Consider the following 12,216-nt stretch of genomic DNA (forward strand, 5'->3'; position numbering starts at 1 on the left):
TTTGTATTTTGCTAGAAATCTCTCCAACCACAAGTCTTAAATCAATCATGAAAAAGAAAGGTTATGGTTTCCATGCAGGAGGTAATGGGACCAAAAAGAATCTTCAGTTTGTTGGGGTAAATGGTGGGTAAGCATCAGTTAAGAAGATAAAACTGCCTTTTCACATACAATATTATTCTCCTCTCTCTCTCTCAGGAAATATGATTTTCCCCTCCCCACAAATCTTTATTAAAAGGCCATTTGCAACGTCATCCCTTTTATCCCTTCTTCAATCTAATATCAATAACTTTGCAGTAAAACCTGATGGGAAAGACTGGGACATGGGCACTTTACAGCAATAATGAATGGCACTGGATTGACATCCTTGAAGACTGAAGTCCTCTGCACACAGGTCATTTAGGGCTTGATCCAAAACCTCAAAGTCATTGGGAATCTTTCCATTAACTTCGGTGGGCCTTGCATCTAAGTCTGTACTGCACAGGCTGCCACACCCTGACATCAAAAGTGCCTCACTATTGGCCTAGAAGAATTTCTATCTATGCCTATTCAGTCCTTGGTCTCTCTATAATGACAGCCAACAAAAGTGCCGGTCAGTGCTGTGATAGGAGTGGGCATTATGCAGACACTTGTTCACTAAGAACTGAACGGAGACCAATACGTGTAATATATTTTCATTATTATCAGCTTGGAAACTCAGAGTCTGATCCAATTCCTGCTCAAGCAAATGGAAGTTCTTCAATTGATTGCAGTGGGAGACGGATGAGGCTCTACACTAGCAGATGAGTCAGGCACTGAAAGAAAGGATGGTCCAGTTCTTGAGGCATTCACCTGGGTCCTGGGGGATCCAGGTTTAATTCTCTGCACTGGCACAGGTTTCCTTTGTGACCTTGAGCAAGTCACTTAGTCTCTCTCCGCCTCAGTTCAGCAACTGCAAAATGGGGATAGTACTTCCCTATCTCACAAGGATGTTGTGAGGATAACTACATTAAAAGAGCCTGAGGCATTCTGATACTACATTAGTGGGGGCCCCGTAAGTGCATAAGATATATAGAAATTGCAATATGGAATTTTTCGCCGTTACATCTAATCTAATTTGCACTGAGCAAAATCCATGACCATCATAAGAGTAAGGCATTCGTGAACTCAGCTGAATTTCTTGTGGACCAAAGTCCATACCTCTCAAGCTGGTATGAATTAACATCTTTGTTGAGCGTCTCAGCAGAGAGGCCAAGGACTGAATTGAGACAAAATGGCATTTTACCCTAGAAATGGTCTTTCTGGGCAAGGTCTGAGGCACATTGTTTGGGCAGCGCGATGGAATCTTACCCCTTTGCCCCCTGTTCTGCTGATTAATTGACATCTGTTTCCAGTGTCCACACTCTGGGGGCTTTCAGGAGCACTTAAAAAGAAAGTATAAGTAAGCACTCCTGTCTAAGTGAATGAAATTAATGTAGGTTGCAGTTGGGCTTGCTCTAGAAGAGATATAAATTTGCCTGTATGCAAATTGTCACCTTGCTGGGATCAATTAAAGATCAGTTATGGGGGAAAGTTGCTGCTTAAACAGACAGTCATCAAAAGCCATGCTGTTAAAGATTGAAATCATGAAGTTATATAGTTGATACATGAATGTGTGCCGTTATGAATCCTTATCTAATAGCAGTGTTATCTCACGAGCCTTGTAAGTGAAAAGTGGAATGAAACTATGAAGAGACTGTTGTTCTTTTCAGACATGTGCTGAAGTCTACCAACAGTTCTTAACATTGCTTCAGATTTTTTGCTTCAGACAGTAGAAATAATGGGATAATTTGTCCAAATGAACTGCAAATGGAATATGCTATAATTAAAAAAGTGTCCCATACATTAATAATGTCATCCTGGGCCAAGTTTTCAAAAATAGCTTGTTAAGTTGCACCCACAAAATATGTATATGTGTACAAACCAAGGAGTTCTAATTCACGTCTTGCCCATGAAAAGATGCCTATTTGTGTGTGAGTGATAGTTGAGTATTATAATTATTTAAAAAAATGGATCATCCAAGGAACAGTTACAAAATGCCAATAGAAGTGACTCAGTTGAAGAATTCTTCAGCTGATTTTTATTTATGCTGAAAGATTTATATTTTCCCCTCAATGGGCATGGACTTATGCATGTGAAATTGATCCTGGGTTTCTCTCCCTGTACTTATATGTGCTGTTGTTTACCCCAGAAGTCACTGCAGTTCAGTGGCTGAGATTCCGATAGCCTTGCTCATGCTGAGTAGTACCTATTTCATGAGTAGTCAGAAAAATCAATGGAACTACTTGTGGAGGAAGGTGGCACTCAATATAAGCAAAGAATCTGAGCTTCAGTCTGTGAAACATTTTGGGATCCTTTGGAGAAAAAGGCACCATATACATGTAACATATTAACACCACTGCTCTTAAATTAGCCAGGGGGAATTCTCTATAGAGTGACATTCCCTATCCCTAATTTTAGCAGCAAATTGCTTCGATAACACTCCCGTTGGCCTGGGAAACAAGAAGACTGGGAATTGAATCCAGAGTTCCTGTGTAGTAGGTTTGAATCTCAAAGTTGGAGTCTGGATCTAGGGTTTTGGTTTGGTGCCAATCTTTTATATTGACATATTTTTACTGTGTCGAACGTGCATGTCACTATGGGCCTCATCCAAGGCCCATTGGAGTCATTGGGTGTCTTCAATGGGTATTGGCACAGGCCCTATAGTTGCTGAGGGGGAAGGAAAAGTGAATAATATCTGGTGTCCTCAATTAGTTACGAAACCACGTCAAGTGAAGACACCAGCTGTGAAGACAGCTCATCGGAAGGAAATTCTGACAGCGAGATGGAGAGGAAGTATGACACTTTAGAGCACAGACAGGTGAAAGCTGCCCGTGAAAACAAACATGCCTCATCTGGAGTCTCCCAGTGCACTAGACATGAAGACAATGAGCCACAGGAACTGGAAGAAATAACAATGGCTAGCATTCAACCCGAGACTGACAGGTAATCAGATAAACAGGCTAATGCAACGTATTAGCGATGTTGACTAATGAACAATGGCAAATTGTAATTTTTGGTTCCAAGTTTCAGTGGAAGACTGCAGCCACTTTGTTAGCAGCAAAGGTATTAATATGTTTTGAGAGAAAGAAGCAATATAAGTGGGTTTAAAAGAGAACTGGATACATTCATGGAGGTTAAGTCTATTAATGGCTATTAGCCAGGATGGGTAAGGAATGGTGTCCCTAGCCTCTGTTTGTCAGAGGGTGGTGATGGAGAGCAGGAGAGAGATCACTTGATCATTACCTATTAGGTTTACTCCCTCTGGGGCACCTGGCATTGGCCACTGTTGGTAGACAGGATACTGGGCTGGATGGACCTTTGGTCTGACCCAGTACGGCCATTCTTATGTTCTTATGACTGATTCTGAGTCATGCAGTACCTGTGTGGCTAGGTTATCATAATGATGCAGATACAGTAGGATAATATTGCTGGACCCATGGCTTTGTCTTAAGTTCTCATTTCATTAAACTTTTTAGAGAGATCTGTGCTTTTCATGGGGAAATAACTCAAACTAAAATTACTAAAACAGGGCTTTCAGTCCTTATATTTTTCTCTGCACAAAGCATGTTACAATAGCGCATTTGCCATATATGCCAATTTTCAAACCACATGCCTAGACATTAGAATATTCATATTGTGACAATCAGTGTATCAATGGGAATTTCTGTACCATACTCTGCTCTTTGTGTTTCATAAGGGGTTTGGGGCTAGAGCTATCCACGCATCATCACAACCTGTCATGTTCTACTGGTTTAGGGCCAGATGCAATGTCAATTGAAGTCAATGGAAAAACTCCCATTGACTTATGTGAGCACTTGATCAGGCTTTAAACAGCTACATATTTTCTTCAGCTTAGTACAGAATCCAAAGTTTCTCATCTTCTAATTTTGTCCTAATAGACATTTAATTGTTACTATAGTGGATTTCCTGGAAGATCCAGGAATAAAATTGCTTTTGCATGAAATTTTGTTAAAGTGGTGATTTGTAAATATAAAAGACATTTGGTTGCCTGTGTAACATGTACAATCTATGAACACTTATGCATATGCTTAACTTTATGCCCACAGTCCTATCAGAGTTAATGGAACAATATGCATAATTGTTTGTTTGCAGCATTGGGGCCTAAAGATGCACCCTGCAAGTTATCTTCCCAGTTCCGGGTGCACTAGTTCTCTCTTGCAATGGATTTATAAGAGTGTTTTCCTTTTTAGATGCAAACCCTCAGAAGATTTTCTTGATGGCTGCCTGTTATTGAGCAAACACCTTTCAGAAATAAGGACCACCAACGACAAACATTTGGTACTGGCATTTTTCAGTTGGATTTAAAATGCAACCCCCCTGTCTGTGCTACATGTAACCATCTAGAGTTTAGACCATCCAGACAATGCTTTGCAGAATTATTGTAGCAACCATGGGCAGCTTTATAAGGAGAGGTGGGTCAAGGTAACTTCTGTTGTCCAGTTTTGGTTTTGAAAGTCAAAACCAGCCCAAGGTTTGGTTTTAGATTCATGATCTACAGAAAAAGGGAGAAAACTTTCCAAGCTTCCTTTGTTCAGTTGGGCCAGACTAAAACTGACCTAAAAATTCCTTTCCCCCTTTAAATAATCTTTCCCTGCTTCTAGACTGCAAGGGGAATAAAATAACAAAAACTATGCAAAAACTCCATCCTGGATCATGCAGCAAAGCAGTCTTCAACATTGCCAGAATACATATGGGAACTAGATTTCTCCAGCCGATGCCAGGGCAGGGCATAGAACCAGGAGTTGTAACAGGCTTCCAGCATTCCCCCCCAAATACACACACATTCTGCTGCATCAAGCAGATCTCAGTGCAAGAGAATCTGGTACTAACTTTAACAAGCAGAGCACTGGTGAAGGGGAAAAATTTGCCCAGCATCTCCTCCTCTTTCCGTAGCCAAACAACTGAGGGAAGGGCAAAGGCAGGGCCCTAGATTTCCAGGCGGGGGGTGGGGTGAGAAGGCACACATATTCCTTGCAAAAATGTGACTACATAATCTGTAAAGAGAGCCTCAGAGAGACACAGCAAATTGACTAATTGATTGTGGGCTGGTCAGGAGAAAGACAATGATGCTTCATTAGCTTTTGCTTATTAGTAATTTTTAAGAGTGGAATGGAGAAAAGTTCTATAGGAGCGTGCCTAATGGGGAACACTGAGTGCACACAAAGGCTAAATCGCTTAGAGGAGAAACATGTAGCGCTAAAGAATTTCTTCCCTACTCTAGCTGCTGTTTGATTGTTCTACACACATCGTTGAGGCCAGTACTTTGCCCCATCCTATGTTCTGCACAGGTCAGTATGGCTCCCCCTTGCTGCCGTATGCCAACACATTGCAGGTAGCAGCACTGGGGAGAAGCAGCCTCAGAGCCCATCCCACAGTGGTGGGCATGCAGGGGTTGGGGAATGTGCAGAACCTTGAGACAGCCCTCTCCCCGCAATCATGATGGACAGCACAGCTGCACCAGATGGAGGACACACACACTATGCTAGGTATAGGACTGGTGCACAGTACATTCCACCCTGGAGACAGTGGGATTGAGGAGTCAGATTGTGACTGAATCACAATTTACTTCCCAGGCAGCCTGGGCTAGTTAAGTTATGCACTTCCCCCTACATGAGACAAACAGAGAGGCTACAGTTTAGACCTGGATTTATAAATTATTATTATTTTATTATTGGAGGTAGGTAAAGTTGTTGGTAAAATGTTTTAATATAGATGTTAGATTGATGTCGTCATTGAAAAAAATATCATAGTTGTTCTAGTTGGCCCATAAAACAGGATATAGGAGATGAGCTCAGATTTGTATCCACTAATGTATCAATAAATATGAATGCTGCTTGAATTAAAGTCTAGTGATAACTTGTCCATGAGAAAATTTTTCCACGTATTCATATATAGAACTAGTCACTTTAGTTCCCTTAGGGTTGCCATTTTTCAATTAAAAACAAACAAACTAAAAAAGCCAGTAACAAACTACCTCTATTTAAATTTTTTTTTGGTATTGTCTTTGCTAAAACAAACCAATACATGGGAAGTTTTCTTTACCAGCCACAAAGTGAAAACACCAGCTAGGGAACAACCCTAGGGTAGAGTAATAGCAAAGGGAACTGGCATCATCACTTTTTGAAAAAGTAAAGTCCTGAAAATGACTGTGAAATGTTGGTGTTTTAGAGACGCATCCTAAACGCTGTCTGTCAAGAGTGGTTCGGAGTCTCTAGTAGGAAATCCTCCAGCCCCGAGGTTGTTGCAGCTTATCTCAAAGAACTCAACGCAATTCACCCCCAGCTACTGAAGATGATCATAAACTTGGCGGATGGAAATGGGAATACAGCTCTTCATTACAGTGTTTCCTATTCCAACTTTCTGATTGTGAAGCTTCTACTAGCTACAGGTGGGAACTAAGGCTTTGTTGTTGTTTTTGTCTGGGGTGGGAGGGAAAGGTTGGTATTGCCAATTACTTCATATAATCACATATAATGTCTTTTTCAGATTTAAAAATCTGGTCACCATTTAAGGGCCCAATCCTGGAAAATTTACTACCCAGCATGTGGCTGATCTAGCAACATTGGAGTCAGTGGTAGTCTTTCCATTGGCTTCAGTAGGAGCTGGATTGGGCCCCTAGATTTGTAAAGATATTTAGATGCCCGAAGACGCAGATAGACAGCTAGTGGGATTTCAACGGGAGTTAAGTGCCTAGGTGCTTTTGAAAATCCCACTGGGTGTCTATCTGCATCTTCAGGCACCTGAATACATTGAAATATTTGGCCCTTAGTGCTTATTTCAGTGAGACTAATCACAGGAGTAAGCATTGTGCTCCGCAGTTCATGTTTGCAGGATCGGACCCTTTGATTGTAATAGTGGCCTCTAGGTCAGCAGCAAGAACTGCGTTCTAAACTATTGAACTTTTAGCTCATACTGTAAAGGATTAAACTTCCAGCTGAGATTTTATCAGATAAAATGCAGTCACTTTTCAGACACAATAATGAAGCTTTTTTGCCTTTCTTGGTTGGCAAAACAATCTGTTAAATGTTAGGAAAATGGCATATTATCATACACATCTATAAACCCATTGTGTAACAGACTTCCAAGCAACCCCAGAATACTGAGAGAAGTTTGTTCTGCTCTTTTAGAAAATACCCCAAGGCGACTAAGCTCAAAGGGGAATATTTAAATGTTTAGGCACAGTAAATAGGAAGGCTGAGAGTATAACAGCACACACTGGAACAGTAGGAGTGATGCATTTCTTAACAGAATTAGCCTATTTTCTGTGTATAAAATGAACAGAGACTTGCCAAGTGCATAAAAGTGTCAGAATTAGAATAGTCCAAATTGCATGCTGCATCTGTATTTAGATTAGCTACTGAAACATATTTACTATGAATGTTCATTCACATTTTGAAACAAATTTATCTTGAATGTGTTCACACTCCCGGCTGCCAAAGTAGGGTGACCAGTTAGCAAGTGTGAAATATCGGGATGACTGGTGAGGGGGATGATAAGGTCCTTCGGTGTGGGTAATAGGTTCCTATATGAAACAAAGCCCATAATATTGGGACATCTGGTCACCCTATGCCAAAGTGATATGGAGGAGCCAGTGTAACTCAGAATCAGACCCCAAATCTGCTTAGTTTACAGATCAAAAGAAGATTTTTCCAACTGCTTGCGCTTGCAAGTTCAGCCTAAAACATCATATTAAAAGCAAGCCATGTTCTTTCAGGTCAGCACTTCATCACTAACAATCTAGATTCATCACTGGCAAGTTTCCTGAGGTTGTGCAAGCAAAGAGGGTCAGAATCCAGCTTGTTGTTCCATAGCTATATCAGCTCTGTAATGCTGACATTAGTAAAACTTGGTTATAGGAGCAACTAAGAAGATCAGATTTAGGATGCACATTGGGTGAAATTCATTTCTCTGCTGCACTACTTAAGCCCTATTCTGAGAACTTAAACGAGTGATTCATAGGTCTGGAACTGGCCCTCTGCACTGGGGCAAATGTCACCCATACAAAGCAATGATGGCAGTGGCAGAGTGCCCTTTTGTTCAGAATAACTTTGACGATCATAACCCAACTTAAAAATGCTTAGAAACAAAATTCCAAGTAGCTCGGAGCAATACATAACATCCAGTGACTCTGTACTTACAGCCAACTTACTCAGTCTTCAAGTCATTTGGGCCCAGATCCTCAAAGGTGATTAGGTGCTTAACTCCCATTGAAATCAATAGGATTTTTGCCATTTTTTTCACTGGGAGCAGGAGCAGTTCTTAAGTCACTCACAGACTTGCCTCAAAACACAACTCCTCTGTTAGGCCACTGATCAAGCAATTGGTCATTCCTGCCTGAATAAGAACTACTGCATCCATCTCTACAAGTAATACTTACATCTTTTCATATTTGATATTCTGCTTCTCTTTTTTATTTCTGTTTTGCTCAGTTTGCTTGTCCATGTTATCTACTGACTTCCCCCCCCATCTCCGCACTCTGTTTTTTCCCCTTCCACATGTGATAGCGTGGGTCTCTCCTTTTCAAGTCTAGAGTCATTTTTCTTGTCTACAGATCTTCTCAGGCCCTACTTTCTGCTCTCAGTGAAGACAGTAGAAAAGCTCCCATTAATTTCATTGGGAAAATGATTGATCTCCAAGTTGCTGTATTTTCCTTTTCTATTTTTTCTGCTTTTCTTTTACTTCTCTCACTTCTGTTTTGGTGGTCACATTTTCTATAATGGCTATAATTACATTCTCCCTTTACTCAGCTTGTCTCCTTCTAATTCACTTGTTTCACTGCTCTGCAATACCCCATCTTGATTATTTCTTCTCTTCCAGTGTTTTTCTTACTACTCTTTTATCTCTACTTTCAGTTTCTCCACTGTTTTGGGTTCCTTCTCTCTTTCCTTCAAATTCTTCCTTTCTTTCCTCCCTCTTTTCTGACCAGCTAATTTTTAGCATTTTCTCTGTGATCCACATAGTTTCCACAGCTGATCCTTAGTGCACTGTTTGCCTGACTTGCATGCACCTGAAAGTGATTGCCACTGAACTCTGGGCAAAAATCAGTATCTCAAGTCGTGAGCATCAACCACTGGCTTTGCTATCGCTTCAACTTTCTAGGCCTCTCACTTTCAGATCTCAATATTAATCTGAGATCAGTTTTTAAAAAAAAATGTCAAAAAAAGCAGATTCCTGTGATGATGCAACTGGCCATAAATGGCCTAGAACTTCCTCACAGGTATCCGTTATCCATCTGTAACTAGTGTAGTGTGTTTTGGCTATGTCACTCAACCCTGCACTAGCTGTAGATTTTCAGGACTTTTCTCCCCCCCCTCCCCTCATCTTTAGGTGTTTGTGATGTGGACCATCAAAATAAAGCTGGATACACTGCAGTGATGATCACACCACTGGCATCAGCAGACAGTGACGAAGACATGGAGGTGGTCTTAAAGCTGTTGAAAGAAGGGAACGTAAACATACGGGCAAGTCAGGTACATAACGATCATCAACAGTCCCTGTTTGTTTGTACAAGTGAATATAGACTTGAAAAGATAATGGAGCAAATAATTAAACAATCAATTTGCAAAGAGCTAGAAGATAAGAAGGTGATAAGTAAGAGTCAGCATGGATCTATCAAGAACAAATTGTGTCAAACCAACCTAATAGCTTTCTTTGACAGGGTAACAAGCCTTGTGGATAGGGGGGAACTGGTAGATATGGTATATCTTGACTTTAGTAAGGCTTTTGATACTGTCTTGCATGACCTTCTCATAAACAAACTAGGGAAATATAACCCAGAGAAAGCTACTATACTGTAGGTGCATAACTGGCTGGAAAAAAACATTCCCAGAAAGTACTTATCAGTGATTCACAGTCAAGCTGGAAGTACATATAGAGTGGGGCTTGGCAGGGATCAGTTCTAGGTCCAATTCTGTTCAGTGTCTTCATCAATGATTTAGATAATGGCATAGAGAGTGCACGTATAAAGTTTGTGGATGATGCCAAGCTGGGAGCGGTTGCAAGTGCTTTGGAGGATAGGATTAACATTCAAAATGATCTGGACAAACAGGAGAAATGGTCTGAAGTAAATAGGATAAAATTCAATAAGGACAAATGCAAAATACTTCGCTTAGGAAGGAACAATCAGTTGCACACTTACAAAATGGGAAATGACTGCCTAGGAAGGAGTACAGCAGAAAGGGATCTGGGGGTCATAGTGGATCACAATCTAAATATGAGTGAAAAGTGTAACACCATTGCAAAAAAAGCAAACATCATTCTGGGAGGAATATTAGCAGTAGTGTTGTAAGCAAGCCATAAGACATAATTCTTCCGCTCTACTCTGCGCTGATCAGGCCTCAGCTGGAGTATTGTGTCCAGTTTTGAGTGCCACATTTCAGGAAGGATGTGGACAAATTGGAGAGAGTCCAGAGAAGAGCAACAAAAATTATTAAAGGTCTAGAAAACATGACCTATGTGGGAAGATTGAAAAAATTGTTTGTTTAATCTGGAGAAGAGATGACAGAAAGGAGACATGATAACAGTTTTCAAGTACCTAAAAGGTTGTTACAAGGAGGCAGGAGAAAAATTGTTCTCCTTAACCTCAGAGGATAGGACAAGAAGCAATGATATTAAGTAGCAGCAAAGGTTGATTTATAAATTGCCTCGGGAGGTTGTGGAATATCCATCATTGGCTATTTTTAAGAGCAGGTTGGACAAACACCTGTCAGGGACGGACTAGATAATACTTAGGGCTAGTCTACACTTACCTGCCGGGTCGACGCGGTGAGTTCGACTTCTCGGAGTTCGAACTATCGCGTCTAATCTGAACGGGATAGTTCGAACTCCCCACGCGCTCCAGTCGACTCCGGTACTCCACCACTGCAAACGGCGGTGGCGAAGTCGACCTTGGAGGCGCGAACTTCGATTCCGTGGCGTCTGGACGGGTAAGTAGTTCGAACTAGGGTACTTCGAGTTCAGCTACGCTATTCACGTAGCTGAACTTGTGTACCCTAGTTCGACCCCTGCCCTTAGTGTAGACCTGCCCTTAGTCCCGCCATGAGTGCAGGGGACTGGACTAGATGATCTCTCAAGGTCCCTTCTAGTCCTACAATTCTATGATTCTAAGTTTTTATACAGAATATATCTGTGAACTAGATGATGCATAGAAACCATAGGGATTGGTTCCCTTCCAACCCCAAACTACAGGATTAACTTGGCAAACCCATCCACAAGCCAAACCCTGCAGGGTTCATACCACCCTAATTATAATCAGAGCTGTCTGATTCCTAGTGCTTACTCCCAGTGTGAGTTCAGATTGAATAAAGGAGTGAAAGACCTGGCTAAACAAGATGACTTTGAGATGTATTTATTGTGTAATTAATTAAGTCTCAGCGCATATGGGAGCTAGCCTTATAAAGATGCTGCATTGTAGAACCTTCTAGATGCTAATTCAGCCAGAGTAACTAAACATGTTTAATGATTCTCAGATAGAATTTATTTCCTTCCTAATTATGTCCCCTTAAAGAGCCGTATAGGAAGAATAAATCAAGCATTACAACATGCTCACATCATCAATCCTTAACCAGGGGGCGGGGCTACTCAGGAAGACCAGGGCTTTAAAAAGCCCACACCTAAGCAACCAGAGGAGCTAGTGAACATGGGAGTTTTGTGAGGGAGTTTACGGGGGGAGTGGGGGCTACATACACTTAACATTCCTTAAAAGCAGCAAAGAGTCCTGTGGCACCTTATAGCCTAATAGACGTATTGGAGCATGAGCTTTTGTGGGTGAATACCCACTTCATTGGATGCCATTGTGGTATTCACTCACGAAACCTCATGCTCCAATACGTCTGTTAGTCTACAAGGTGCCACAGGACTCTTTGCTGCTTTTACAGATCCAGACTAACATGGCTACCCCTCTGATACTTAACATTCCTTAAAATTCTTTAAATTTAAAGCTCAAAACACCCCCTGATAAAAACAAAACAAAACAACAACAAAGGAACAAGCTTCAGGAGCAAATAGAAAATGCAAGCAGAAGTCCAGCCACAGAGTGGGGCTACCCAGTTTATTGCACCCAATGCAGCATGTACGATTACCTGTCCTAAGGGAAGGATAGGGGAGAGGTCCTGGAGGCCAAATTTAGGCTGCTAGGTG

The 12,216-nt window shown here is 41.3% G+C and overlaps 1 protein-coding gene across 4 annotated transcripts in view; it reads left to right on the forward strand.

The window, feature by feature from the left end:
• The window catches only part of KANK4 (KN motif and ankyrin repeat domains 4), a 54,585-nt gene that overhangs the window by 29,466 nt on the left and 12,903 nt on the right, over positions 1–12,216 (forward strand). For all 4 annotated transcript variants that reach the window (XM_039486592.1, XM_039486591.1, XM_039486593.1 and 1 more), the window contains 5 exons: positions 16–127; positions 2,770–3,000; positions 4,269–4,356; positions 6,247–6,466; positions 9,406–9,548. In XM_039486592.1, the coding sequence (XP_039342526.1) occupies positions 16–127; positions 2,770–3,000; positions 4,269–4,356; positions 6,247–6,466; positions 9,406–9,548 (794 nt within the window). The remainder of the gene's footprint in view (positions 1–15; positions 128–2,769; positions 3,001–4,268; positions 4,357–6,246; positions 6,467–9,405; positions 9,549–12,216) is intronic.

Source organism: Mauremys reevesii, linkage group 8, assembly GCF_016161935.1.
Source record: "Mauremys reevesii isolate NIE-2019 linkage group 8, ASM1616193v1, whole genome shotgun sequence".
In the NCBI taxonomy this organism is placed as follows: domain Eukaryota; kingdom Metazoa; phylum Chordata; order Testudines; family Geoemydidae; genus Mauremys; species Mauremys reevesii.